Raw genomic sequence first — 27,339 nt, 5'->3', positions numbered from 1 at the left:
ACAAAAGCTAAATAAATTTGATAGTGAAAAAAAATGAATTAATAACTGAAACATGAGTGAACAGAAGAGAGAGATGGATGAAGTGTCAGGTGCGCTTATACAGTCAGTCAGTCAGTGATGGGTCCTATAGTACAGAGTGGCTGTAATCTATACTGCCATCTATATTCCTTTAGATGGCAGTATAAAGCAACAAACGACAGTGAAATGTACTGAAAGTGAAACAGTTTCACATCTCATACTGCAGTATAGCAATATGAATATTTTATACAACTACATAAGAATAGTAAAGCATATGAGCTTTAAATTGACTTGCTATGCTGGCTAAACTCGTGCATCCGTTTTCTGCTTGAACCATGCTCTGCTACAGTCAGTGCGTATTTATAAAAGTTCTCTTCTACTTCCGTATACTGTATTTCCGAACTCCAGGCTCAGGAAATGGCAGCACTGAACTAACACAACTCTTTCCAAATACTGCTCATGTAATACTTTTACTGGTAACTGTTCAGTCCGGTCTCCTGTCAGTTACACATTTTGTTCAGTAAACATAACAGAAAGTAAGTTCTAGTCCAGAAAATGTCATTACGGCCCACATGACATTAAATATAAATAACTGATTAAATGGGGGAAAGTTCACAAAGTCATTCAAGCTTTGACATCCATAAATATGAAGTAGCTCTTCAAAGGAATACAACATTTAGCTCAACTACTGTATGGCTTACTCTGTATGAGGAAGGAAGGAAGGGTGGGGGTGTCAGTGGAAAAAAAGAGAACAACATCATGTGAAGTTTGCACCTCTTACTGTCGCCCAGTTTTGCGGGTTCAACTGAAGCTCCTCATGCTTTCTGCAGCCGTTATTCTGATTCAGGAGATGAACATCGCTTAATGAAGGTAGGAAAATACTCTTATTGCTGTGTTAATAGAGTAGAAGTTCCTGCCTACTCGACCACCCACAGGGTCTTTTCCATTAACAAGCCCGCTAGCACCACACATTAATAAACACTGTTATAGCAGCAGAGCCAGTGCTGCTGTTTTGTGTTATGGATGGGCACAACACATTTTTGAGCAGGCAGAAATTTCACCCCTGCAATCTCTTCCTGAGCTGGGGGGCTACAATGCAAGAGCAACCATAACTATGAGACTGAGATAAACACCCTGCTGAAAAAAAGGCCATTAGATGGGAGGGACTCGGAGTAGAGCCGCTGCTTCTCCACGTTGAGAGGAGCCAGTTGAGGTGGTTCGGGCATCTGGTTAGGATGCCTCCTGGATGGATGGGGTTTTGCTTAATAATAATAATAATAATAATAATAATAATAGTGGTTGTGGTGGTGATGATGATGATGATGATGATGATGATGATGCACATGCTTCAGTATTTCCAGACTGCAGTCTGAATTTGTCAATCCAACAGACAGAAGTGCCATTCCTGAATCCTTCAGGTCATTGTTACTGAGGTCCAGCTCTCTCAAGGATGAGTCTGCTTTTTGCACAATTGAAGCAACATGTTTACAGGTTACAGTCAGAGAGTCTGTATTATGATGATATTAATAATATATGCTTTACAGGTGGTTGATGAAGTTTAACAGTTTAAATTTAAAAATGACAGATCAAATTAAAAAGATAAACGCTTCATTTTAATTAAATGTCAAGTTAAAGAGAGACGTTTTTATGTGTTTCTTCAAAGTGAGCACTGAGCTTGACTGTCTAATAAGAGGTGGAATTGAGTTTCACAGTTTAGAAGCAGAGTTACTGAACAGTCTCTCCATGTTTTCTGTATTTTATTGAAGGTGTTAGCAGAAGGTCAGTATCTGCAGATCTAAGCTCATAAACAGACAGAAACTCTGTGATGTAAGCGGTGTTTTAATGCTGCATTTTGTACGAGGTATAAGGGATGTGTTGTTTTGTTAGGAAGCCCAGAAGAAAGAGCATTACAGTGATCAACGCAGCGTCACTCAGAGATACAAGATGCTGGACTTTAGCGATGTTCCTCAAATGATAAAAACTACTTTAGTGACTGTGTTTACATGCAGGTTAAAGCAGAGATCAGAGTCAAAGGTTTGGTACAAGCAGAAAAAACAAGCTTCTCATAAAGCAGCTTTCTCTGAGTTTTAGTACCAACAATCAGTTTTTCAGTTATTTTGTAGGGCGGCACGGCGGCACGGCGGCGTGGTGGGCAGTGCTGTCACCTCACAGCAAGGAGGGCCTGGGTTCAATTGCCCCGCCGGGTGACCAGGTCCTCTCTTCCCATGTATGTGTGGGTTTCCTCCGGGTTCTCCGGTTTCCTCCCACAGTCCAAAGACATGCAGTCAGGCCAATTGAACTTGGTAAATGTCTGTGTGTCTGCCCTGTGATGGACTGGCGACCTGTCCAGGGTGTGTCCTGCCTTCCGCTCCTGAAGTTACTAAAGGTGCCTTTTTACTCCTTTGCATTTTAGCCATTTGTATTGTAAGACTAATTCCATTTTTATGTTTAATTTCAATATGTTCTAATTTTGGCAATAATTGTACTGCTTTGTAATTTATTACACCCCCCCAAAAAAAAAAAATAAATCCCAAAACGAGAAAAACGGAGCTGCACAATCTCAGTAATTGCTGGATATTCCACTGCAGTACTCGGTGCTTAAGTAGAATTTCGTGTTCTGTTTACTATTTCTTCAGGAAAGGTACTTTTACTCGTGTGGTTATTTTATCCAAGCATCAATATTTTGACTTTTACTTCATAGTATTGCTTTAGGTTAATCTACTCACCTCTGAACCCAATCATAAACAGTGTCAGTGTTTGTTTTGATGCTGCTTTAGTAGGTGCAGCCTCAGACAGCAGTAGTTCTTCATCTCTGAAGAACATCAGGCTTTAATACCCAGTTCATTTTCTAAATACCACTTTAAATCTAACCGGCTTGTTTTCCAATGCTTGGCCAAAAAAAGTGCCCATGTGCCAAAATCAGACCCGTATCGTTATTTTATTGCTTGTCTCTTGTTACTTACAGCAGCTGGCAGTGCAGGAACAATATGAGTGTGTAGAGTGAAGTGTTACAGCAGCAGATTGTGCAGAATATGCGAATATGTGCCCTGGTGTTGGGCTATCTTGTGAATTAGTGTGGTGGTTCAAGTGCCTGCTCGCCACCGTGATTCCAGTGGCCCTGCAGTGGACAGTGGTTGATTGACAGCCTGCAACACTGACAGCTTGCTAGATATAAAATCACATCAAATAGCTCCCACCCAACAATAACAACATGAGTGGTCTGTGATTCAGTGCAGCAAAAATGAGGACTGCTGCTAATGACTGGTGTGTGTTGATGCTGAATGTTAAAGTCATTTTCATCTGCAGTGCTTCCTGGAGCCACCACACCGCAGACAGTCACCGCAGTAACTATAACTGGCCTGTGGGTGGGTGGGTGGGTGTGGGGGTGGGTGCACTCACACATTCAGAGCAGCTGCTGCATGGCTTCAGTGAGATTGAGGTGGGGGAAGGGTAGGACAGAGAAAGTGGATCATAACATTTAATTATCAGAGACAAAATTCCATTAAAAAAAAAAAACAAGAAACAACTTTTTGCTTTACTTTATCTTTTAGACTGTGATAACAAGGAGTAATAATAAGTATCAGCACTGGTAGAAAGTCAATGCAACACTACCAGAGCTCCTAGTCTAAGCACACGCTAATGTGCTCTCGGTTTTACTGTTGGGCATTATGTCTTAAAATGAGCTGCTGTCGACGTCAAACAGGTGTTGCTGTGAAATGCTGCTCCAGCGTAATCACCAGAAGAAGGACAGTGCGGCAGTTTTGCCACAGAAACCACATTTCCCATAACCCCCTGCGTACTTCCTGTGAACTCGGTTTCGGTTTCGATAGATCGTCTGCGCAAACAACGGGCGGGCGCTGGACGGGGCGTGTGGAAGTAAGTACTGCAGATATACGACTGCTTTACACCACGAGCGCTGAATCCAGCAGACTTCAGAGCTCATAAAGAATCCGTGTTTTAGTTTAAATCGAGCCTCGTGATTTTAAACGTGCTTCACCAAAACTAAGCTGCCTTATTCCTTCCTGTCCGTCACGATGGACTCCTCAGCGCTGCTTCATCAATAATCATGAAGTCTAGAAGTTACTTTTCTATTTTGGAGAAAAACCAGCGCAGGACTAAAGCACGAACCGCTTTCACAGACGAAGAGGAAATACAGGCGTTCAAACAGTACGTTATTCGACCAGGAGCCTCCGCGTCGACAGGGGGCGCTGTTTTCAATACTTAGTTATTGTGTAAGCTGCAGTTTACAGTTCAAGCTAGATCATTAAACCTGAAGCCTGACAATCATCTAGTTAGACTTCTCAATGTTCCCACCCAGCACCAGATGTGATCTGGACCTTTGGCCCGTGATGGCCTTTATGTTTATCTGCTATGATGATGCCAATTCATAGTATCCCAATGCCCTACAATCGCCCTGCCAACATTCTGGTAGGCAGCTTGAAGTTTGGTTTGTTATGAGATATTAAAGCCGTAGCCAATCCTCCAAAGGCACTTAAATGCATTATTTTTTCAGAACAAAGTAGTTTAAAGCTATTTTTTAAAGCATATCAATATTGGATTATTTTATTATACAAATGGAAGTATATTATTATTGGACTATTTTATATAGTTTGTAAAAATAGTGCAGTTCCACTAGAAGTGCACTTCTTAGTGTAGTTGGTAAGTATAGGTGGGTTTCTGTGCAACGTCATCACAGAGATGCGTGGGCTGAATGGAACAATAACCAGCAAAGTGCACCAACCACAGAAAACATGGTAGGAGAATATTTAATGTCTTGAGGGGATCGCATCCCTTCGCAGAAGATGATGGAACCAGGCCATCAAAAGGGCAGACTGGTATTTTGATGGTCCCAAAGGCAGCAAAATTCTGTGTAGCGCCCACTTCATATCTATATAGAGTGTTTTTTTGATTTGGTGTTCGGCTATCGACACATCCAAACTGTATTTAGAACCAATTGTCACTGTGTTTGCACACTGTGAGTTTAGACCTCTGCATTTAACCCATCCGTGTAGTGAAACACCCACATGTATGGACACTAGTGAACACAAACACTAGGGGGCAGTGGGCAGCCCTATCCATGGTGCCCGTGGAGCAATTGGGGGTTAGGTGCCTTCCTCACGGGCACTTCAGTCATGGACTCTCAGCCGAGGGGATCGAACCGGCGACCTTCTAGTCACAGGGCTGGCTCCCTAACTGGCACAGTATTTTTAATACTGGTAGCGTTTTCTTACACTGTCATTAAAACAAGGCTGAATTCAGCTGAGTCAGCTTTATCTTCATCAGCTTCTTGTTTTCAATTTCCTGTCCGTCCTAAAAATGGTGCCTGGCTGGGCAGTGGCGTCAAAATGAAAATGCTGCATCATTTGATGTGGAATGCGAGAACTGGAACAAGAAGCTGGGGAATAAGCAGCTGACTTCAGCTTTGAGTGATTTGGGCTATTAAAATATCTTACCTACAGTTTTATGTAGAACTCTATAAATATTTTATAAATATGTGCTACATGCACACCCAGTAATTTGTAAACAGGAAACCCTTTTCTGGAAGTTTGTGGTTTAGGACGCAGCATTAGCTCAGCCAGTAAGATGAGTCCAACAATCTAACGCTCCATTGGCTGATTATAGCTCTGTTGTCCTTGTATTAGCTGCTTATTAAACATTTCCAAGCAAAAGGTGTGTCTTAAATAAGGGCACATTTAAGGTAAAGTAGTGTATTTATTGAGGTGAGGTGGTGTTGGTTTTGTATTCATGAGCTTTGTTTGGACTTCTACATTTAAGACACTTCAGTATAACTGCATTTAAGGTAGATCGGAAGCTAACCTTCACCTCATAGACACTATCTAAAGTGTTCACACTTTTTGTCTCTATACTCTGTACTTTTCTTTATACTATCCTACTCGTATACCAAGTGGCCGTTTCTATAGCACAATAACTCAGTCAACAAACTCTAAATAAATAAATAAATAAATCACATAACCTAAAACATCACGCTGACATTTCTTGAAGGTGCTTTAATACAATGTCCAAAAACACTAAAAAGAAAAAGTAAAGTGTAAAAGTTTTGAGGCATAAAATGAACTCGGTTCATGGAACGTGCAATGGATACACAACTGAACACAGGTCCTCTTTAGCTTCTCAAAACAGTACATTCTGAAAAAGATTGTTTTAAATGAGTTGGTTTCATTTTAAAGTGCAGCTTTCAAAATGAGCAGCAATGGAGTTTAAGAATCCACCCAAAACTCAAGTTAAACTCCAACGACAGTGCAATTGCACTTTTAAAATTATGTTAGGAGTTAAAATGTTTTCTTACTCTGAGGACTCGAGACTTACCTTAATGCACAGGATTTGTGAGATGTCAGTCATATGATCTTACACTCTACTAGAAATGTATTGAATGAAAATGATTCTATGAAAGTATATTGGATGTAATTACTATAAAATTATGAGTTGGCAACTTACATATTTCATTAACAAGCAATGGGACAAATACTGTTTTTAGTTTCAACTCCAATATGCAGTTATATAACTGTAACTTGGCGAAGGTCCAGATATTTAGGGATACAGATATTTATCTCTATCTTTAAATTGATAACATAAAATACTACATAGTTTACAAATTACTGTCTTATGTTTTATTTGCTTTTTAACTACTGACCGAACTTTTTGAATTTAGTTTTGTATATTAGTCTTAAGACGGAGTAAAAGAAACAGCCTTTTGAAGTGGCCATGGGAAAATGAATTGGACTGTTTTTGGTACATAAAACCACATAAACACAAGTGGCCTCAGGATCAAATACCAAAATGAGAAATGTTGGATATATCGACTAGAATTAAGATGAATCCCATTCCTGTCTTTTGCCTCCAACTTCAGAATGAGACTTCAGAATGTGTGTGATTCTTGCAGGATCACTTTTGATCCAGGAGGACAAAAAATAACAATCCGTTTGATAATGAAAAAGCAACTGCACTGTTAATGAATAACTCAAATATGATGAGCAGAAGAGAAAGATGGATGAAGTGTCAGGTGAGCTGATACAGAGCTCCAGATATCATTCAGACAGTGATGGACCTTCTAACCAAATTCCTCTAGATGGCAGTACAGACCAACTTTACCCTACAAAGTTCACTGAGGGTGAAACAGTTTGTAATATACTTACACTGAAGTCATTAATACTCATATTTTTCCCTTCACAGATTTCATGTCAGCAAGTTTTAGCAGGTTGTTTATTCTCTTGAAAAACATGGTTCTTCTAGGGTTCTTTAGTAAAAAAAATGGTTCTATAGAGAACCAAGCTTGCATCATATCAATAGCTGAACTTTCTTTGTGCTATATAGAACCCTTTTCAAAAAAGTTCTATGTAGAATCATATACAGCACATTCCTTATCAGTCTGATGAACCATGTCACCATGCAAAGTACCCTTTAATGCAAAGTACCCTGTAATCATGCAAACGATTGTTTGAGTGTTCATGGTTTTGTATAGAACCATTTTTTTACTGAAGAACCCTTGAAGAACCATCTTTTTTATGAGTGTAGGATGTCTGCTTTGTAATTGTGTTGGGAAAACTGCTTGCGTCACATACAAACAGATTATTTCACTTATAATTCCCTTAATCAAAATTTCAGTGGGTCAGAAGTTTATATACATCAAGTTGACTGTGCATTTAAAAAGCTTGGGAGATTCCAGAAAATGGCATGATGGCTTCTGATAGGCTAACTGAAATCATTTGAGTTAATTGGAGATCTGTGGCCGTATTTTAAAGCCTAACTCCAAGACTCTACTTGCCTCTTTGCTTGACATCATGGGAAAATCAAAAGAAATCAGAGAAAGAGTTCTGGACCTCTACAAGTCTGGTACTTCCTTGAGAGCTATTTCTAAATGCCTGAAGGTGCCACATTCATTGGTTGAGAGGATAATATGCACGTTTAAACACTATGGGATATTTAGGAAAGAAATGTGTTCTGTCTCCTACACTGTCAGAAATAAAGATACCATGCAGGAACGTTTTTCGTTCGTCAAGGTACAAACTATGTAAATGTACCCTCAAAGGTACAGCAGTGGTTTTAAGGTTCAAATGTGTACTTTAAATACATTTCTCCAGGTGAAAAGTACATATTTGTACCTTTTCATAACCCAATGTTTTAAAACAGCCATAAAATAAAAGCCTGGAGATGAGACGGGGTGTGGAGTCAGTACAGCTTAGAAAATATCATTTTAATGGATTCTGGTTGTCATGTTCCTTGACTAAAGGTACTAAGATGTGCCCTTGAGGGAACCACCCCAGTGACAAAAGGGGTCCTGCTCCAGTGACCATTTCATTACTTTTTTTCTGAGAGTGTGGAGATGGACATACTTTGGTGGGAAAAACACAAACCCATCCAAGAGCAACTGTCAGCGACCTTGTGAATGATGCTGCAGGAAACAGTTACAAAAGTCTCTGTATCAACAGTAAAATGTCCTATATTGATACGACCTGAAACGCTGCACAGCAAGGAAGAAGCCACTGCTCCAAAACCACCATTAGAAAGCCTGGTGACCAAAATGGCCATAATGACCATTGATCAGTATGGAGGAAAAGGGGGGAGGCTTGCAAACCAAAGGTCACCATCCTGACTGTAAAGCATGGGGGTGGCAGGATCAATTTGTCTGGGCACTTTGCTGCAGGAAGGACTGGTGAACTTCACAAAATAGATGACATTATGAGGAAGGCAGATTATAGAGGCAACATCTCAAGACATCAACCAGGCAAAAGCTTGTGTGCAATGAGTCTTCTAAATGGACAATGACCCCAAGCATACTTCCAAAGTTGTGGCAAAATGGCCTAAGGACAATTAAGTGAAGGTAATGGGGTGGCCATCACAAAGGTCTGAACCTCAATCCCAAAGAAATTTGTGTGCAGAACAGAAAAGATGTATGTGAGGAAGGAAGCCTACAAGCTTGACTCAGTCACACCAGTTCTGTCAGGAGAAATGGGCCAAAATTCCAGGAGTTTATTGTGACAAGCTTGTGGACAGCTACCCGAAATGTTTGACCCAAGTTAAATGACTCTATTAACCACATGTATGTAAACTTCTCAGCCGGTGGGAATGGGGTGATAGAAATAAAAGCTGAAATAAATCATTGCCACTAGTATACAGTACTGATTCTAACTGAACTAAGAGAGTGAACGTGTACTAGGATTAAAGGTCAGAAATTGTGAGAAACCGAGGTTACCGATGTTTGCTAAACTCGTGTGTCTGACTTCTGCTTGGAAACATGCTTAGCTGAATCTCTGCTACGGTCATTGCTTATTTACGGTCAGTGCTTATTCCTTCCTCATATCGTATTAGTCTAATTCTGAACTCCAGGCTCAGGAAATGGCAGTGCTGAGCTTAATAACATCATTCTTTCCAAATACTGCTCATGTAGTGTTTTCACTTGTAACTGTTTATCAGAATATCATTCTGTCCGGAATATTCGGTCCGGTCTCCTGTGAAACGGTTACGTATTTTTATTCTATAAACAACAAAAAATGCATCTCTAGTCTAGAAAATGTAATTACAGAAAGTTCACAAAGTCACTAAAGTCTGTTTAACGTTCTTACACATGGAGTAGCTCTTCAAAGTAGTACAGTTTCTCAGCTGAACCAGTAAGAACTACCATATGTTTTATGCACAGCAGAAGGAAGGGAGTGGAGAAGAGCCAGTGGAAAAAAAGAGAAGAGCGTGAAGAAGTCACCAACACAGTTTAACCTCCTCATGTTCCCTGCGGTCGTTATTCTGATTCAGGGGATGAACGTCGCTCATTGAAGGTAGGAAAATGCTCTTATTGCTATGTCAGTTGAGTAGAAGTTGCTGCCTATTTGACCACTAACAGGTTCTTTTCCTTAAACAAGCCCCCTAGAACCTACATAATAAGCACTGCTATCGTAGCACAGCCAGCCCTCCCGTTTTGGCAATTGGACCGTGAGAGGAGCATGTGAGCGATTATAACACTGGCGGGCTGCTCAGAGAACGCTGAGTGCAGTCACACCAGTGGTCCACCAGCTTTGCCTTCCACTATCAGGGTTTTGTGATCCCTTGATAAAAATCCAGAATATTATAGCCATAGCTCATGGCCTCTCGAATTCGTTTTAGCCTGTTAGCTGGGCATCTGCCAAGCAGTTCATCCTAGATCAGCTAGGTCAGGCGTGTCAAACTCAACCGCTGAAAGGGTCACATTAAAAAATCTCAACAAATCTGGGTTTTTATTCCATTTTTACTTAACATTTGGCTTGTTTGATTGTTCAAAATATATCAAAACTACTGTAATAGCAAAAAAAGGACTGAATACTTCAACATTTCAAAAATCATTTTAAATAAAACCAAATTGTTTTATATAAAATAATAGACTACATTAGCTGTAGATCACTGTTAAACCTCTTTAAAGGTCCCCAATATGCAACGTTTTTTGAAACAGCACAATCACTTGAACTGTCCTGTAGATTGGTTGTTGGGAAGGGGGCTAGAGGACACATTACATTGCAGTGCATGTTGGGAACTGTAGTGCAGCTCATGGTGAAATGGGCGAGTATTGATAGAATATTAAAGTAATTCTGATTTGGCCTGCAGGCCTTGTGTTTGACACAAGATCCCGCTGCTGTGTTTATTTTCCTCTATTTAGGTGTTAAACGGATATTTTAAATGTGTGTGGAGAACAACTTACAGCATTACGTCCCAACTGGTTTTGCACCAATCCTGGTACTTACTGGAGAGTTATTTAACCAAGGTATTGAAGAAAACAGAACTTATTCAGTTGTCTTGATGATACATCCAAATACTCCGGCGGTTCTGGTGCTGTTAAACTCTATTTTACACGGATCCTCCCATGCTTATAATTTCTGAGTTCACTGGATTGAAGATATTTTTGGCATTTAATCATGAGCCAACACCAGCCGTTCACCAGTGTTTGAAAAAAGCATAACTTTTTAAGTAGCCTTTATTTTTGTCAGCTATCATAATGCTAATCTGTATTATTCCAGTGGCGTCAATCGATCACTCTGCCACCATAATTTTGACTTGGCAGCACAGTGGTGGTTTGTAATGAGATATTGAAGCCGTAACTGATCCACTAAAGACAGTAAATGCTCTAGTGGTTTATTATAGCTCTGCTGTGCCGCTCCTTAGCTGCTCTTGAAACATGTCCAGGTTATTTATTAGATAAAAATGTATTTAATGAGGCCAATTAATATGCATGTATTGAGGTAAATTAATGTATATATGGTTCAGGTGAAGTGGCTTCATATTCACCAGCTTCTTGTTTGAAATTCATTTTATGTTTAAGGCACCTCAGTGAACCTGCAGCACCATTTAAGGTGAAGTGGAAAATTCAAATACGAAGCTTGCAAATAAGAAGTTAACCTTTTCTTTGTAGACTTTATCTAAAGTGTTTACATATCTTTTCATGTGTTTCATGGTCTCTCTGGTCTATTCTGCTTGGTCTTCATCCACTTGCCGAGTTGTAGCTAGAACAACAGTGACGTGACGAGCTGTATCAGAGCACATTCAGAGTTACGGCCTGCCTGCCAGAATGGCGACAGGGTGTTCTTTATGACATACTGATGTAACTATGAATCACTTTTATTTTGGCGCCGAACTAACGATGAATTCACTGGGACTCAGTTTACTTTTAGCGGCTCTACCAGCTTTTGAAAGCTGGAAAAACACGAACGTGAACCAGTATGTTGTTGGGAATATGCCTTAGCTCATTCTCTGATCCTGTTTCCTAGCTGTAGATGTTGATGATTGGAACTTTTTTAACTTTTTTAAAAAAGCGTTTATTTCTTGGGCACGTCTTGTCACTCTGTCACGCCGTGAGAACTATATATTTAAATGAATATAGTACAAAAATACATAAATAAACCGTAAAATACACCATTTGTAGACAAATATGAAATGGCGCTTAGCATTAGCATGATACAAAAACTTTCTATGAGTAGAACAAATACCTTGTTGGCCGCTTGTTGTGAAAAGAGGTTCTTGACTCTTTGAAAGTGTTCCGAAAGTCTCTTAGATCCGAGATCTTAGAGTCCGTTTTGGCCTCTGGCATCCAAATTAAGACTTTGAAAATACAATATAACAGAGCCTCGTGAGAGACGTTCGCTAGTCTGCAGTCTATGAGAACAAAGAACAAAACCCACCCCCAATTCTGAGTTTCGGTAAACACAGCACATTCTCGCGAGATGTATGAAATTTTACTTGCTGTATTTTAACTGTGACAAATAACTTTACCTCAAATCACAGACATTTTAACCTTAAACAGATTATTCATTTATCACAAGAATTTATAGAATTGTTTATATTGCTGTTATGTACTATTAATTATGTATTATGAACACAGAGCATTTACACAACACTTACAGTGAGGATCAGAACAGGGAGGGAATGGAGGGAGGATCAGAACAGAGAGGAAATGAAGTGAGGATCAGATCAGGGAGGGGGAGTGAAAGGACCAGAACAGGGAGGGGGAGTGAAGGGAGGACCAGAACAGGGAGGGGAAGTGAAGGGAGGATCAGAACAGGGAGGGGGAGTGAAAGGAGGACCAGAACAGGGAGGATCAGAACAGGGAGGATCAGAACAGGGAGGGGAGTGAAGGGAGGACCAGAACAGGGAGGGGAGTGAAGGGAGGATCAGAACAGGGAGGGGAGTGAAGGGAGGATCAGAACAGGGAGGGGAGTGAAGGGAGGACCAGAACAGGGAGGAAATGAAGGGAGGATCAGAACAGGGAGGGGAAGTGAAGGGAGGATCTGAACAGGGAGGGGAGTGAAGGGAGGACCAGAACAGGGAGGGGAAGTCAAGGGAGGACCAGAACAGGGAGGGGAGTGAAGGGAGGACCAGAACAGGGAGGAAATGAAGGGAGGATCAGAACAGGGAGGGGAAGTGAAGGGAGGATCTGAACAGGGAGGGGAAGTCAAGGGAGGACCAGAACAGGGAGGGGAAGTCAAGGGAGGACCAGAACAGGGAGGGGAGTGAAGGGAGGACCAGAACAGGGAGGGGAGTGAAGGGAGGACCAGAACAGGGAGGGGGAGTGAAGGGAGGACCAGAACAGGGAGAAGTTGTTGGTGTGATTTTAAAATGTTTTAAATGCGTTTGTGCTCTGAATACGTCATGTTGATGCTTCTTGCTGCTCTGTTAACACTGTAATCTGTCATCTGTCACTCATTACAGAACTAACTCTGTGTTTTCCTTTCTTCGCTGTGTTCAAAAGCTGCCCATCCTGTCTGTCTGATGCTGTTGCCTCTTCTGCCTTGATCGGGTGCCACTGCACGCCAGCCTTCTGGACCGGCTTGACCACCACTGAGCTTCATGCTGTACAACACTGCGTGAACCTCACCCTCATGAACTGACTCTTCTGATGCTGCTGCTCCTGCTGCATAATCATGAACTAATCTACTTAACCACTGCTCCACCTGTTTTTCCTGCTTTGTACTACAATACTTTATACTAGAAATGTTTGCTATTTGGTGTCGACCAGAGGAGAGTGGGTTCCCCTTCTGAGTCTTGGTTCCTCTCAAGGTTTCTTCTTCCTGCTCCTAGGGAGTTTTTCCTTGCTACTGTCACTACTAGCTTGCTCGTGGGGGCCTGCACCCAGATTTTTTTTTCTGTAATGCTGATTTGTGACAACACAACTTAGCTTGCTTGCTCTTGTCCATATGCAAAATAATGGTGGTGTTGTCTGTGGTGGGTTGTCAAAGTGCTTATGTTCCATACTTATGTTTGTTGGTTAAAGTGGGCAGAACAGTGTACCCTAAATACATTTTCTCCAGTGGAAAAATACAAATTTGTACCATTTCATAAGCTGATGTTTCAATAGAGAACAATAAAATAAGAAGCTTCGAGACGAGACGAGATGGGGTGTATGGAGTCAATACAACTTAGAAAATATAATTTCAGTGCGTTATGGTACAGTCACGTTCCCTGACTAAGGGTACACAGATGTACCCTTAAGGAAACCACCCCAGTGACAGTTTAGTACCTTTATTGTATAACTCCCCACCTTAAACAGAAGAAAAAGTAACCAAAACAAGGTGGCACCCATCCCCTACTTTTCCAATGTATATAGAAAGTTGCAGAGTCTGAAAACTTTTATTGACTTTACAAACAAAGCAAAGCGGACAGTGGTGTGAAGAGTGCTGGACTGGTCTGGACAGGTGTTCTTCCAGGCCAGGTCAAAGGGGAAAGAGCCCTGCATATCTCCCAAGATGGTGGCTTGGCGACCTTGTATACCTTGGTGCGCCCCCATGTGGTCAATCACAGACCTGCACATCACAGAAGAACAAAAGTGACAACACAGAAAAGTGACTACAACTAGGGGTCATAACATCCATCAATATGATGAACCCTTTCACAGTACAAGGAACTATTTAATCGTGCACAGGGTTCTTTGAGTGTTCATGGTTCTATATAGAACCATTTTCTTTACTGAGGAACCCTTGAAGAACTCTTTTATAAGAGTGTATCTGAACAGATCATGTGCCTATAAAAATTATTCTCCCCTTGGAAGCTGTTGTGTTCATTATCATATAGTGTTAGAAGCACTTTCCTGTCAAAGAGAAAACAGATCTCTGCAAAGTGAATTCAAATCATTACAAATATAAAACACAAAGCATTCACCCCTTTAATATCGCTCTCCTAAATCATCACTGTTGCAGCCAGTTGGTGTTCAAAGTCTCATAATTTGTTAAAAGGAGATGACCTGTGTGCAGTCAAGAGGTTCCCGGTGATTGTAGTATGAATACACCTGTACATGGAAGGTTCAATCTTTATTTCATGGCTTCAAATAGACCATGAAGAGAAAAGAACAGCACAAGGCAGGGAACGGCTACAGCAACATTTCCAAGTCACTGAATGTCCCTTGGTCCTTTGCGGGTGTGAACAATAAAAAAGAATCTGTGCTGAAATCAGTTTTACTGAAAAAGAAGTACCTACAGCATTTCAGGGACGCCCATTCCTTTTTCAACATGACAACAACAAGAAACACATCAAAACATATAATTATACATATAATGTATGATTGGAGAGTGGACAGTAGATGACTTGTTATACAGTGATAAACATGTTTTGCAATGTGTTGCAGGCATCATACACTGTGCTTTTGTTTGTTTTCAGTTTAATGCAGGTCAAATAAAATTTACTAATAACTGCTTTTTGCTTTTATTGACATTTTGCATACTGTCCCAACCTTTTTGGAGCTGGGTTTGTATTGAGACCACAGCAGGGAAAAAATGTAACCCTTTTATTTTCAACCTAAATGTAACATTAAAATAAGAATATTTCAATAAAGCATGTATGTTTTAAATAAAACAAGCTTGGTGATCATTTTAAATAATAATAAACCAAGAATGTACAGACATGTTGTTGCTTAAAACTATTTCACAGAAATTGGTAGGCCTTCTCTGAAGGTCCAGTAGACACTGTTAGTTCCTTTATGTTTACTATTTTAAAAAATTGCATGAGTACCAACCAGTTAAATGTTTAATCTATCAGGCATGGCCTACACTGTTTAGTTTAATATCCAGAAGCAGCAGTGACCAGGAAATCCTATTGCCTTTGTTTTGGCATCACACCATCATTTACAACCTTGTTTTTTGAATATGCCTGTTGTGCCCACGACTTGCAATGCGAAAATAAACATCCGTCCACAGGCAGGGCTAATCTCACAGCAGTGCATACGAGTCCCATATATTTTTTCATATCACATGAAATTTCAGGATGGAAGCCTGATACTTCACAAGCTTTGAATGGAAAGTGAAGTGTGTTTCAGCTCAGTACTTTTTGTCTGCACAAAATAGGTGGGCAGCTTAGAGGTACTGAGAACACTGACACGGCCTTTATGATGCTGTAAATAAACAGCATTTTCTCATATCTGCTTTTCAGATCATACAGGCTGAACTGCTGATCTCACTCAGAATGTCTCTGACTGTTTCTCCATTGTTTATGCTCTTCATCTCAGGTGAGTCAGAGCTGTTACCGCTCCATAAAGTGGTAAGAATATGTTTTTATTCATGTTATTAATTTTCCTTCATTCTGCAGCCCCCCATAGCCCACACTTTCATCTCCAGATCAACTCAGCTTATTGAAGTTTTTATTTCAAACTTCATTCTGGCAGCCTTAGAAATGAGCTGAAGTGGAGACTTTATGCAGCATTTTTACTGACTGAGACCCAAACAGTGATAATTTACACATTTCTGTGTTTTGTGTTGCAGGAGTTGTTGCTCAGGATGAGTGGGCTGTCAATTACAACTCTAAATCTGTCTGTGCTCTGAAGGGGTCTGCATTAACTATGGAGTGTACTTACACACCTCCTAGTGGTCACTCAGTCCAAAAACCTTTCTGGACTAAAGAGCTGGTTACATCTGGTTCAGAACCTCCTGATCTGTTAGATGATCCAGAGTACAGAGGCAGAGTTCAGTACCTCGGAGATGAACATCGTGAATGCACTCTCAGATTTAGGACTGTGAGAAAAGAGGATCAAAGTAAATATTACTTCACATTTATAACAAACCAACCTGGAGGAAAGTATCAAGGTGCAGGTGGAGTTGATCTTTCAGTCACAGGTAAGATCCATCAGCAGAAATAAGACACTGTACTTCATTCACTGGTGTTCAGGATCACAAAGCAGTTCTGCCATATAATCACATCCATTCTTTATAGCACACATGAAAGACACACTGCTTAGAACTGGTAAACCAAAATTCAATAAAAAGTGGTTTGTATTTATTCTTAGCTGCAAATTAAGAATTAAATGAACTACAGAGTGAATGTAATCACTAACAGGATTTGCTGTTGATTGTAGTACATTAGTCAGAGTTGATCAGCACATTGAGGCGTTTAACAGCGCTGTATTAGCAGTAGATCATTAACTGTAGTACATTAGTCAGAGTCGATCAGCACACTGAGGTGTTTAACGGCGCTGTATTAGCAGTAGATCATTAACTGTAGTACATTAGTCAGAGTCGATCAGCAGACTGAGGTGTTTAACAGAGCGGTATTAGCAGTAGATCATTAACTGTAGTACATTAGTCAGAGTCGATCAGCACACTGAGGTGTTTAACAGAGCTGTATTAGCAGTAGATCATTAACTGTAGTACATTAGTCAGAGTCGATCAGCGCACTGAGGTGTTTAACAGCGCTGTATTAGCAGTAGATCATTAACTGTAGTACATTAGTCAGAGTCGATCAGCACACTGAGGTGTTTAACAGCTGTATTAGCAGTAGATCATTAACTGTAGTACATTAGTCAGAGTCGATCAGCACACTGAGGTGTTTAACGGCGCTGTATTAGCAGTAGATCATTAACTGTAGTACATTAGTCAGAGTCGATCAGCACACTGAGGTGTTTAACAGAGCTGTATTAGCAGTAGAACATTAACTGTAGTACATTAGTCAGAGTCGATCAGCACACTGAGGTGTTTAACAGAGCTGTATTAGCAGTAGATCATTAACTGTAGTACATTAGTCAGAGTCGATCAGCACACTGAGGTGTTTAACAGCTGTATTAGCAGTAGATCATTAACTGTAGTACATTAGTCAGAGTCGATCAGCACACTGAGGTGTTTAACGGCGCTGTATTAGCAGTAGATCATTAACTGTAGTACATTAGTCAGAGTCGATCAGCACACTGAGGTGTTTAACAGAGCTGTATTAGCAGTAGAACATTAACTGTAGTACATTAGTCAGAGTCGATCAGCACACTGAGGTGTTTAACAGAGCTGTATTAGCAGTAGATCATTAACTGTAGTACATTAGTCAGAGTCGATCAGCACACTGAGGTGTTTAACAGCACTGTATTAGCAGTAGATCATTAACTGTAGTACATTAGTCAGAGTCGATCAGCACACTGAGGTGTTTAACAGCGCTGTATTAGCAGTAGATCATTAACTGTAGTACATTAGTCAGAGTCGATCAGCGCACTGAGGTGTTTAACAGAGCTGTATTAGCAGTAGGTCATTAACTGTAGTACATTAGTCAGAGTGGATCAGCACACTGAGGTGTTTAACGGCGCTGTATTAGCAGTAGATCATTAACTGTAGTACATTAGTCAGAGTCGATCAGCACACTGAGGTGTTTAACAGAGCTGTATTAGCAGTAGATCATTAACTGTAGTACATTAGTCAGAGTGGATCAGCACACTGAGGTGTTTAACAGCGCTGTATTAACAGTAGATCATTAACTGTAGTACATTAGTCAGAGTCGATCAGCACACTGAGGTGTTTAACAGAGCTGTATTAGCAGTAGATCATTAACTGTAGTACATTAGTCAGAGTCGATCAGCACACTGAGGTGTTTAACGGCGCTGTATTAGCAGTAGATCATTAACTGTAGTACATTAGTCAGAGTCGATCAGCACACTGAGGTGTTTAACGGCGCTGTATTAGCAGTAGATCATTAACTGTAGTACATTAGTCAGAGTCAGTCAGCACACTGAGGTGTTTAACGGCACTGTATTAGCAGTAGATCATTAACTGTAGTACATTAGTCAGAGTGGATCAGCACACTGAGGTGTTTAACAGCACTGTATTAGCAGTAGATCATTAACTGTAGTACATTAGTCAGAGTCGATCAGCGCACTGAGGTGTTTAACGGCGCTGTATTAGCAGTAGATCATTAACTGTAGTACATTAGTCAGAGTCGATCAGCACACTGAGGTGTTTAACAGCGCTGTATTAGCAGTAGATCATTAACTGTAGTACATTAGTCAGAGTGGATCAGCACACTGAGGTGTTTAACAGAGCTGTATTAGCAGTAGATCATTAACTGTAGTACATTAGTCAGAGGCGATCAGCACACTGAGGTGTTTAACGGCACTGTATTAGCAGTAGATCATTAACTGTAGTACATTAGTCAGAGTGGATCAGCACACTGAGGTGTTTAACAGAGGTGTATTAGCAGTAGATCATTAACTGTAGTACATTAGTCAGAGTCGATCAGCGCACTGAGTCGACTGAGCGCAACAGCGCGGTATTAGCAGTAGATCATTAACTGTAGTACATTAGTCAGAGTCGATCAGCGCACTGAGGTGTTTAACGGCGCTGTATTAGCAGTAGATCATTAACTGTAGTACATTAGTCAGAGGCGATCAGCGCACTGAGGTGTTTAACAGCGCTGTATTAGCAGTAGATCATTAACTGTAGTACATTAGTCAGAGTCGATCAGCACACTGAGGTGTTTAACGGCGCTGTATTAGCAGTAGATCATTAACTGTAGTACATTAGTCAGAGGCGATCAGCGCACTGAGGTGTTTAACAGCGCTGTATTAGCAGTAGATCATTAACTGTAGTACATTAGTCAGAGGCGATCAGCACACTGAGGTGTTTAATAGCGCTGTATTAGCAGTAGATCATTAACTGTAGTACATTAGTCAGAGGCGATCAGCACACTGAGGTGTTTAACAGCGCTGTATTAGCAGTAGATCATTAACTGTAGTACATTATTCAGAGTCGATCAGCACACTGAGGTGTTTAACAGCGCTGTATTAGCAGTAGATCATTAACTGTAGTACATTAGTCAGAGTCGATCAGCGCACTGAGGTGTTTAACAGCGCTGTATTAGCAGTAGATCATTAACTGTAGTACATTAGTCAGAGTCGATCAGCACACTGAGGTGTTTAACGGCGCTGTATTAGCAGTAGATCATTAACTGTAGTACATTAGTCAGAGTCGATCAGCACACTGAGGTGTTTAACGGCGCTGTATTAGCAGTAGGTCATTAACTGTAGTACATTAGTCAGAGGCGATCAGCGCACTGAGGTGTTTAACAGCGCTGTATTAGCAGTAGATCATTAACTGTAGTACATTAGTCAGAGGCGATCAGCACACTGAGGTGTTTAACAGCTGTATTAGCAGTAGATCATTAACTGTAGTACATTAGTCAGAGTCGATCAGCACACTGAGGTGTTTAACAGAGCTGTATTAGCAGTAGATCATTAACTGTAGTACATTAGTCAGAGTCGATCAGCACACTGAGGTGTTTAACAGCGCTGTATTAGCAGTAGATCATTAACTGTAGTACATTAGTCAGAGTCGATCAGCGCACTGAGGTGTTTAACAGCGCTGTATTAGCAGTAGATCATTAACTGTAGTACATTAGTCAGAGTCGATCAGCACACTGAGGTGTTTAACGGCGCTGTATTAGCAGTAGATCATTAACTGTAGTACATTAGTCAGAGTCGATCAGCACACTGAGGTGTTTAACGGCGCTGTATTAGCAGTAGATCATTAACTGTAGTACATTAGTCAGAGTCGATCAGCGCACTGAGGTGTTTAACAGAGCTGTATTAGCAGTAGATCATTAACTGTAGTACATTAGTCAGAGTCGATCAGCACACTGAGGCGTTTAACAGCGCTGTATTAGCAGTAGATCATTAACTGTAGTACATTAGTCAGAGTCGATCAGCACACTGAGGTGTTTAACAGAGCTGTATTAGCAGTAGATCATTAACTGTAGTACATTAGTCAGAGTCGATCAGCACACTGAGGTGTTTAACGGCGCTGTATTAGCAGTAGATCATTAACTGTAGTACATTAGTCAGAGTCGATCAGCACACTGAGGTGTTTAACAGCGCTGTATTAGCAGTAGATCATTAACTGTAGTACATTAGTCAGAGTCGATCAGCACACTGAGGTGTTTAACGGCGCTGTATTAGCAGTAGATCATTAACTGTAGTACATTAGTCAGAGTCGATCAGCACACTGAGGTGTTTAACGGCGCTGTATTAGCAGTAGATCATTAACTGTAGTACATTAGTCAGAGTCGATCAGCACACTGAGGTGTTTAACAGAGCTGTATTAGCAGTAGATCATTAACTGTAGTACATTAGTCAGAGTCGATCAGCACACTGAGGTGTTTAACAGCGCTGTATTAGCAGTAGATCATTAACTGTAGTACATTAGTCAGAGTCGATCAGCACACTGAGGTGTTTAACAGCGCTGTATTAGCAGTAGATCATTAACTGTAGTACATTAGTCAGAGTCGATCAGTGCACTGAGGTGTTTAACAGCGCTGTATTAGCAGTAGATCATTAACTGTAGTACATTAGTCAGAGTCGATCAGCAGACTGAGGTGTTTAACGGCACTGTATTAGCAGTAGATCATTAACTGTAGTACATTAGTCAGAGTCGATCAGCGCACTGAGGTGTTTAACGGCGCTGTATTAGCAGTAGATCATTAACTGTAGTACATTAGTCAGAGTCGATCAGCGCACTGAGGTGTTTAACAGAGCTGTATTAGCAGTAGATCATTAACTGTAGTACATTAGTCAGAGTCGATCAGCGCACTGAGGTGTTTAACAGAGCTGTATTAGCAGTAGATCATTAACTGTAGTACATTAGTCAGAGTCGATCAGCACACTGAGGTGTTTAACAGTGCTTACAGTGACACAGCCATACAGTCTCCACAGTGTGAGTTTATTTTCTCTGGTTCTCAGATCTCCAGGTGGAGGTTCCTGAGAGAGTGATAGAGGGAGATGATGTCACTCTGACATGTAAAACCAGCTGCAGTCTGACAGTCAGACCAACATTCACCTGGCACAGAAATGGACATCCTTTATCCTCCAGTACTGACCAACTTCACCTGCAGCCGGTCAGCAGGGAGAATAAGGACAGGTATCGCTGTGCTGTACTGGGTCAGAACTCTCCTGAGGTCACTCTTAATGTCAGATGTAAGTACAGATTCATTCATTCAGTCTCAGAAAATAAACAAAGCTGTGGCTTCGTGCTGAACTGTCTGTGATCAAATTTAACCCAAAGCTGATACAGAAATCTTTCTTTACAAAGTAGCAGATTCATGAGAAACTTAAAATCTAAAAATTCTGAGATCCTGAGTACTGCACTTTTTATATTTTCCCTTGGGCTTAAACAGGGTGCTTGTTAATTAGATAAAGCTGTGAAAGAGCATATGAACATATCTACTGCTTTTATTTTCCTGTTATCTATTCAGGTTCTCAGAATAATAACAGCTTATAGAAATGATTCAGTTGGAAATGTTTCATCCCTTAGTCTTTTGTTAAATTAATCCTGAAGCTGCAATCAACAATAATCTTCGTATGCTGAAGTTAAATTTGTGTCTCTGGAATAAAACAGTGTAGTATACATCCATCCATCCATCCATCCATCCATCCATCCATCCATCCATCCATCCATCCATCCTCTTCCGCTTCGGGTCGCGGGGGCAGCATCCTAAGCAATGAGGCTCAGACCTCCCTTTCCCCAGCCACTTCCACAAGCTCCCCGGGGGGGATTCTTAGGCGCTCCCAGGCCAGCTGGGCGATATAGTCATGCCAGCATGTCCTGGGTCTTCCCCGGGGTCTCCTCCCGGGTGGACTTGCCTGTAACACCTCCCGAGGGAGGCATCCAGGAGGCATCCTAACCAGATGCCCACCTCAGGTGGCTCCTCTCGACGTGGAGAAGCAGTGGCTCTACTCCGAGTCCCTCCCGGGTGACCGAACGTCTCACCCTATCTCTAAGGGAGAGTCCAGACACCCTGCGCAGGAAACTCATTTCAGCCGCTCGTATTCGCGATCTCATTCTTTCAGTCATAATGTAGTAGTTCTGCAAAAATTTATTACTTATTAAAAAAAAACACATGCATAGTGTAATGTGTCATTCTACCTCTAGACGGCCCAAAGAGGGTCTCAGTGTCCATCAGTCCCTCTGGTGAAATACTGGAGGGCTGGTCAGTGACTCTGACCTGCAGCAGTGATGCAAACCCACCTGTGCAGAACTACACCTGGTTTAATGGAACATCAATAGTAGGAAAAGGAGAAACTTACACAATGAAGAAGATCAGCTCTGTGGACAGTGGAGAATACAAGTGCAGGTCCAGTAATGAACATGGAGAGAAATTCTCTGAAGCTGTAACTCTGAATGTTTTGTGTAAGTAGATAATTAATGTGCACCAGCTTGCTATTATTCATAAGGACCATTCAGTCACTCAACCATATTTTTTTAGATCCTCCAAGGAATGTCAGAGCAACCTCTATTAGAGCACCAGACAGCAAGTCAGAGACTCTGACCTGCAGCAGTGATGCAAACCCACCTGTGCAGAACTACAACTGGTTTAAAGAAGGTGGAAGCTCACCTGTAGGATCTGGACACAGTTACATGGCTCTACAGAGTGGATCCTACTACTGTGTGGCTCAGAATGAACACGGATCTCAGAAATCAGCTGCAGTGACTGTAAAAGGTATTACTGAAGTAGAAAAAAGTTTTAAACTAAGTAACATTTTGGGAGAAAAAAATAAATGAATAAATGACTTCAACATTCATGTTCATACAGTGAATCCGAATAACATTCTAGTAGTGGTAACTGGAGTGGTAGTTGGACTGGGAGTTGTGGTAGCTGGAGCAGTATTTTTTTACTGTCGTCATGTAAGGTAAGCATATGCATCTTGTTTCATTAACGAAAACGTCCTTTCAGATTAGAATAATTGAGGGTGTGGAAATGCAGCTCTGTGTGCTGTGCTTGGAGTTGAATGTGCTTTGGTCATTTTTCTGGGTGTAAGGTATTTATGGCATGCTATAATTTCACCAATGGAAAAATATGAATGCTGTCATTTCGTGTTATTATCATAATTCTTTTTCTTATTATTATTTCAGGAAAAGCAAACAACAGCATCTTGCCCGAGTAAGTCAACAAAAACAGACCAGTTTCATTCAACTGTTCTCTTTCAACTGATTTAGCTTTTAATTGTTACTATATAGGACTATGTACTACAGCCCAATTTTTGTAAATCGAATGTTGGATTTTTCATCTGCTGATTATTTCATATTTGGTTTTTGGTGTTCATGTTATATTTAATGTTTTATTTAAAGATTACAATTTTATTTGTGCTGATATTCCAATAATATTTTGTGACATTGTTTTTTTTTGGTCATTATTATTAAATCAGTAACTGTAATGATCACAGGCAGTTAAACTGTACATTAGGTTACAATACTTCATTACAGGAAAAAGTGTTAACAGTATTTTAGTTTTGTGTTTCACACTGCATTACCCCCAACACTGCTGCTAAAATGAGATGAGCCAAAATATTATGACCTTTGCATGCTGCCCAAAACAGTAAGGCCTGAAGAAGGCGCCCTGCTCGGCATCCCAGTCCAGTTCGCTGGGTGGAATGGCGATAACACAGCATAACACAGCTGCCCCCATTCTGCGAATTTTGCGATACACCAAGGCAATGCCTAATCCAATCAGCAAAACACGTGTGATCATGGTTCCGAATAGGTAGACGTCCTCAATATCCTCCACGGAGAGAGCCGCCAGGCACACGACACGCCACCTCTCCCATGCGTCCATCGTGTAGCCAGCTGCAAACGTTCCGGCAGGACATGCTGGTCCCCCCCCCATTTTTAGGTTTGAAGAACAGCGCGGAGAGAGTCTCTCAGTAAAGAGCTCAGACAGTAGACTAGACACAGAAGCGGAGCAGAAAAGATAAGGGAGAGGAGAGGGAGAAAGTGCAACCGCCTTCGTTGAGAGCCAGAGAAGAATAATCGCTCCCCTGCTGCAGAGCTGCTGCGGCTCCACAGCGGAACTAGATTTCTAGGTAAAATAGCATAATAGCATAATAATTTTTAATGTAAAATCCCTAAAACACACAGTTCTAACACAGTTTTCACAGTAAATGGTCTTAAATGCGGAGGAGTTCATGTAGAACTGCAAATTCACCCTTTAACACTCAGGACTGCTGGTCATACAGCAATGTAGATAACGAAAAGGCAAAGAGAGAGATTTAAGACGAAAATCGATAATTTGGAGATAAATGGACTTATTTGTATTTATAATCACTCCAGTTGGTTTCCTGATACATTCAATCTGCAAGAACTTGCGAAGCTGAAGTCACTTCTCATTCTCCAGCTTCTCGTTTGCGCTGTTCTGTTCCACCTTAAATGGCGCAGCAGTACAATCTGGCACCTCTGGCACCATTTAAGGTGGAACAGGACAATTCGAACGAGAAGCTGGCGAATGAGAAGCGACTTCAGGCTTGTAAAAAGTCGAACATTGAGAGACATTTTACAAAAAAAACTCACAGAAAAGTTTCCTGACTGAGATAAGTGAGAAAAGCGGCTACAGCTGAGCTGAAGGTTAAAGCAAAGCAAAGTAAGTCTGTGGTTTCAGGGTATTTTTATCCTGTACCAGGACATCAGCACATAGTGAGACACGTTTACAGCCACGATGATAAAATATTGTGGCTCCCAAGGTGATTTCATTTTTGTTAAAAGGACAAAACGGCTCTTTTTTACAATTCGGTTGCGACCCCTGAGCTAAGCCCGCTAGTAAGGGGTGATCAGCGTGTGACCGTTTGCTCGAACTGTCCACGTCTCAGTCAGGATTGCACAGTCGCCACCAGCCGAGTTCACAACCGCGTTCTATGGTTTAGACTTTGCTGATTTTCTGAAGCCTGTAGTGAAATAGTAGTGAAAATGATCACTATAGCTACACAAAGAATTGTAGGCACTACAGCTACTAGCTACAAAAGTTTGTAGTTAACTACAAAAAGTAACACGCTACTTAGCTACTCCCACATCCCTGGTTATAACCCATCCCTTCGTGGCCCTCAAACATCGATGAGCCTTGGGTTCCCAGTGCTCTGTTGCCCACCACTGCCACTACTCACCACTGCGGACTGAGAGTACCCACAAGCCTTGCCGCTTTGTAAATGCTTCAGCCCAGTCATCTGGCCCTAACACTTTTGCTGTTGTTAAAGCAGCTCAGGGACAGTGAAGTTTATTCATATAGGGGCAGCATGATCATTTGAGGGCATTTGAGATAGTATAATGTTATTCTATTGTATCATAAACCGTGTATCCAGATGTGTTTGACAAAAAGAGATTCAAATCCTTTGTAACTCTACATTGTCTTTAAAGGGAATTTTCCACTGCTTCTGCAATGCTAACTGAGCTTTGCTGTGTATTCATTTAGATGATTCAGTGTATACATGCTTTACTAAAAATTAATAAATACAAACACATCATTTTGTATATAGTGGTCCTTAAACTAACCACAATGGACTTTGTAAAAATATGTTGCTGACTTGCTGTTTGTAATATGTATTTATTGTAAATGACATATTATAGATATTAATATTATCTTTTTTCCATTGTAGGTCGGAGACCTAGACTATTAGTGATACAACACCTGATCCAGATCTGTCCAATCAGGATGATGTTCATTATGCCACTGTTGTACCCCAGAGTCAAAAATCATAGAAATGCTTAGAGCTCAGCAGTGGCAGCCTTTGACTTTGGACTTTTGTCCATTAGTGTTGTTATTTCAGGAGTTATTTGCAGTCGCCGACCGATAATGTGTGATTAAAGGCCCACAGGTAAAGTTAAGCTTTTTTGTTCACATGCGTCCGTAATGACACTCATACTTCGTATTATATCCTCAATTCAGACACCAAAACTACAAAGAACTGTTTTAACAGCACCAGTTAAAGCTCAGTGTGTTTGTGCTTATTTTATGTTTTATTGTTTGTGTAAATACAGGCTGTTTCAGTAGCTTCTGAAGTTTTGGCGTTACTTTTTAAATGAACAGATGTAGGAAAGAATGAATTTCCACCTGAAGAAATGAAATTTCCACATTTAAAATGATTCATTTTAATATTTTTTCTCTCTTAAATCAGCTGTGAGGTGGGTCTGTGCTCAACTGGAGCCATGTTTCTTTTGTACTTCCATGTTGCGCTTAATTATAATTCTTTTGATTTTGAAATATCATGTTATGCTGTATATATATTTTTATAATGTTACACATTGAACACCTCAGCATGCTCATTGCATGGTTCTAATCATATTCATATCATCTCAGACCCCAAAACTTTGTGTCTCCAGAACAGTAACTTTACACAAGAAGAAAACATGACATGAAAAATCAGAAAATAAATATAAAAAGAGAAACACAAGGTTTTGTTCCAGTGGGAGTGTAAAACTATCAAAATAAGAATAAGTGAATATCTCTTGATTATGTAATATCCAGTCCGGGTCAAACGTCTGCACCTATTCGATTCAATGCCAGCTTTTAACAGTAGAAATGACATTTTATGTGTTTTAATACTTTTTCTAGGTATAAATAGTCAAATTAACATGTGATTTTTTATTTCAAAAAAATTTTTTGCACTTCTGTAGATGTGTCTGTTACTGTGTTTTTAATTTCACTCAAATAAAAATAATTGTGTGTGAATGTGTATTTTTTCAACAGTTTGCTGATGTTGTGTTTAATTCTTTTCGCTTAAATGAACAAAATATGTCATTTGGCCAGGTTTTTTGCATATCACTGTACATGATACATAACACACTGATCTCTCATCAGCCT

The 27,339-nt window shown here is 40.6% G+C and overlaps 1 protein-coding gene across 5 annotated transcripts; it reads left to right on the top strand.

The window, feature by feature from the left end:
* Positions 1–740: 740 nt before the first annotated feature.
* Positions 741–27,211, top strand: LOC108443943 (B-cell receptor CD22-like). 5 transcript variants are annotated; one of them, XM_037543800.1, is made up of 10 exons: positions 741–888; positions 9,674–9,806; positions 15,910–15,985; positions 16,239–16,589; positions 21,458–21,691; positions 22,647–22,904; positions 22,981–23,214; positions 23,308–23,404; positions 23,628–23,655; positions 26,135–27,211. In XM_037543800.1, exons 3-10 carry the CDS (start codon positions 15,943–15,945, stop codon positions 26,153–26,155), a joined length of 1,266 nt encoding a protein of 421 aa, XP_037399697.1. In that variant the 5' UTR covers positions 741–888; positions 9,674–9,806; positions 15,910–15,942; the 3' UTR covers positions 26,156–27,211. The 5 variants fall into 5 exon arrangements, with proteins under 5 accessions (XP_037399697.1, XP_037399701.1, XP_037399699.1 ...); XM_037543802.1 differs by having other exon boundaries at positions 758–888; positions 9,677–9,806; XM_037543801.1 differs by lacking the exon at positions 741–888 and adding an exon at positions 3,828–3,894.
* The last annotated feature ends 128 nt before the right edge of the window (positions 27,212–27,339 follow it).

This window comes from Pygocentrus nattereri, chromosome 12 (genome assembly GCF_015220715.1).
Source record: "Pygocentrus nattereri isolate fPygNat1 chromosome 12, fPygNat1.pri, whole genome shotgun sequence".
NCBI classification, from domain to species: domain Eukaryota; kingdom Metazoa; phylum Chordata; class Actinopteri; order Characiformes; family Serrasalmidae; genus Pygocentrus; species Pygocentrus nattereri.
This window is presented reverse-complemented; position numbering and strand designations above follow the sequence as displayed.

What these genes read in the sequence shown, in the direction of transcription:
- LOC108443943 (XM_037543800.1), top strand. Translation starts at nt 15,943, where the DNA reads ATGTCTCTGACTGTTTCTCCATTGTTTATGCTCTTCATCTCAG. An exon ending in AGCTGCAGTGACTGTAAAAG is followed by an intron (nt 23,215 to 23,307) that starts GTATTACTGAAG and finishes ATGTTCATACAG; the next exon opens with TGAATCCGAATAACATTCTA. An exon ending in TTTTACTGTCGTCATGTAAG is followed by an intron (nt 23,405 to 23,627) that starts GTAAGCATATGC and finishes TTATTATTTCAG; the next exon opens with GAAAAGCAAACAACAGCATC.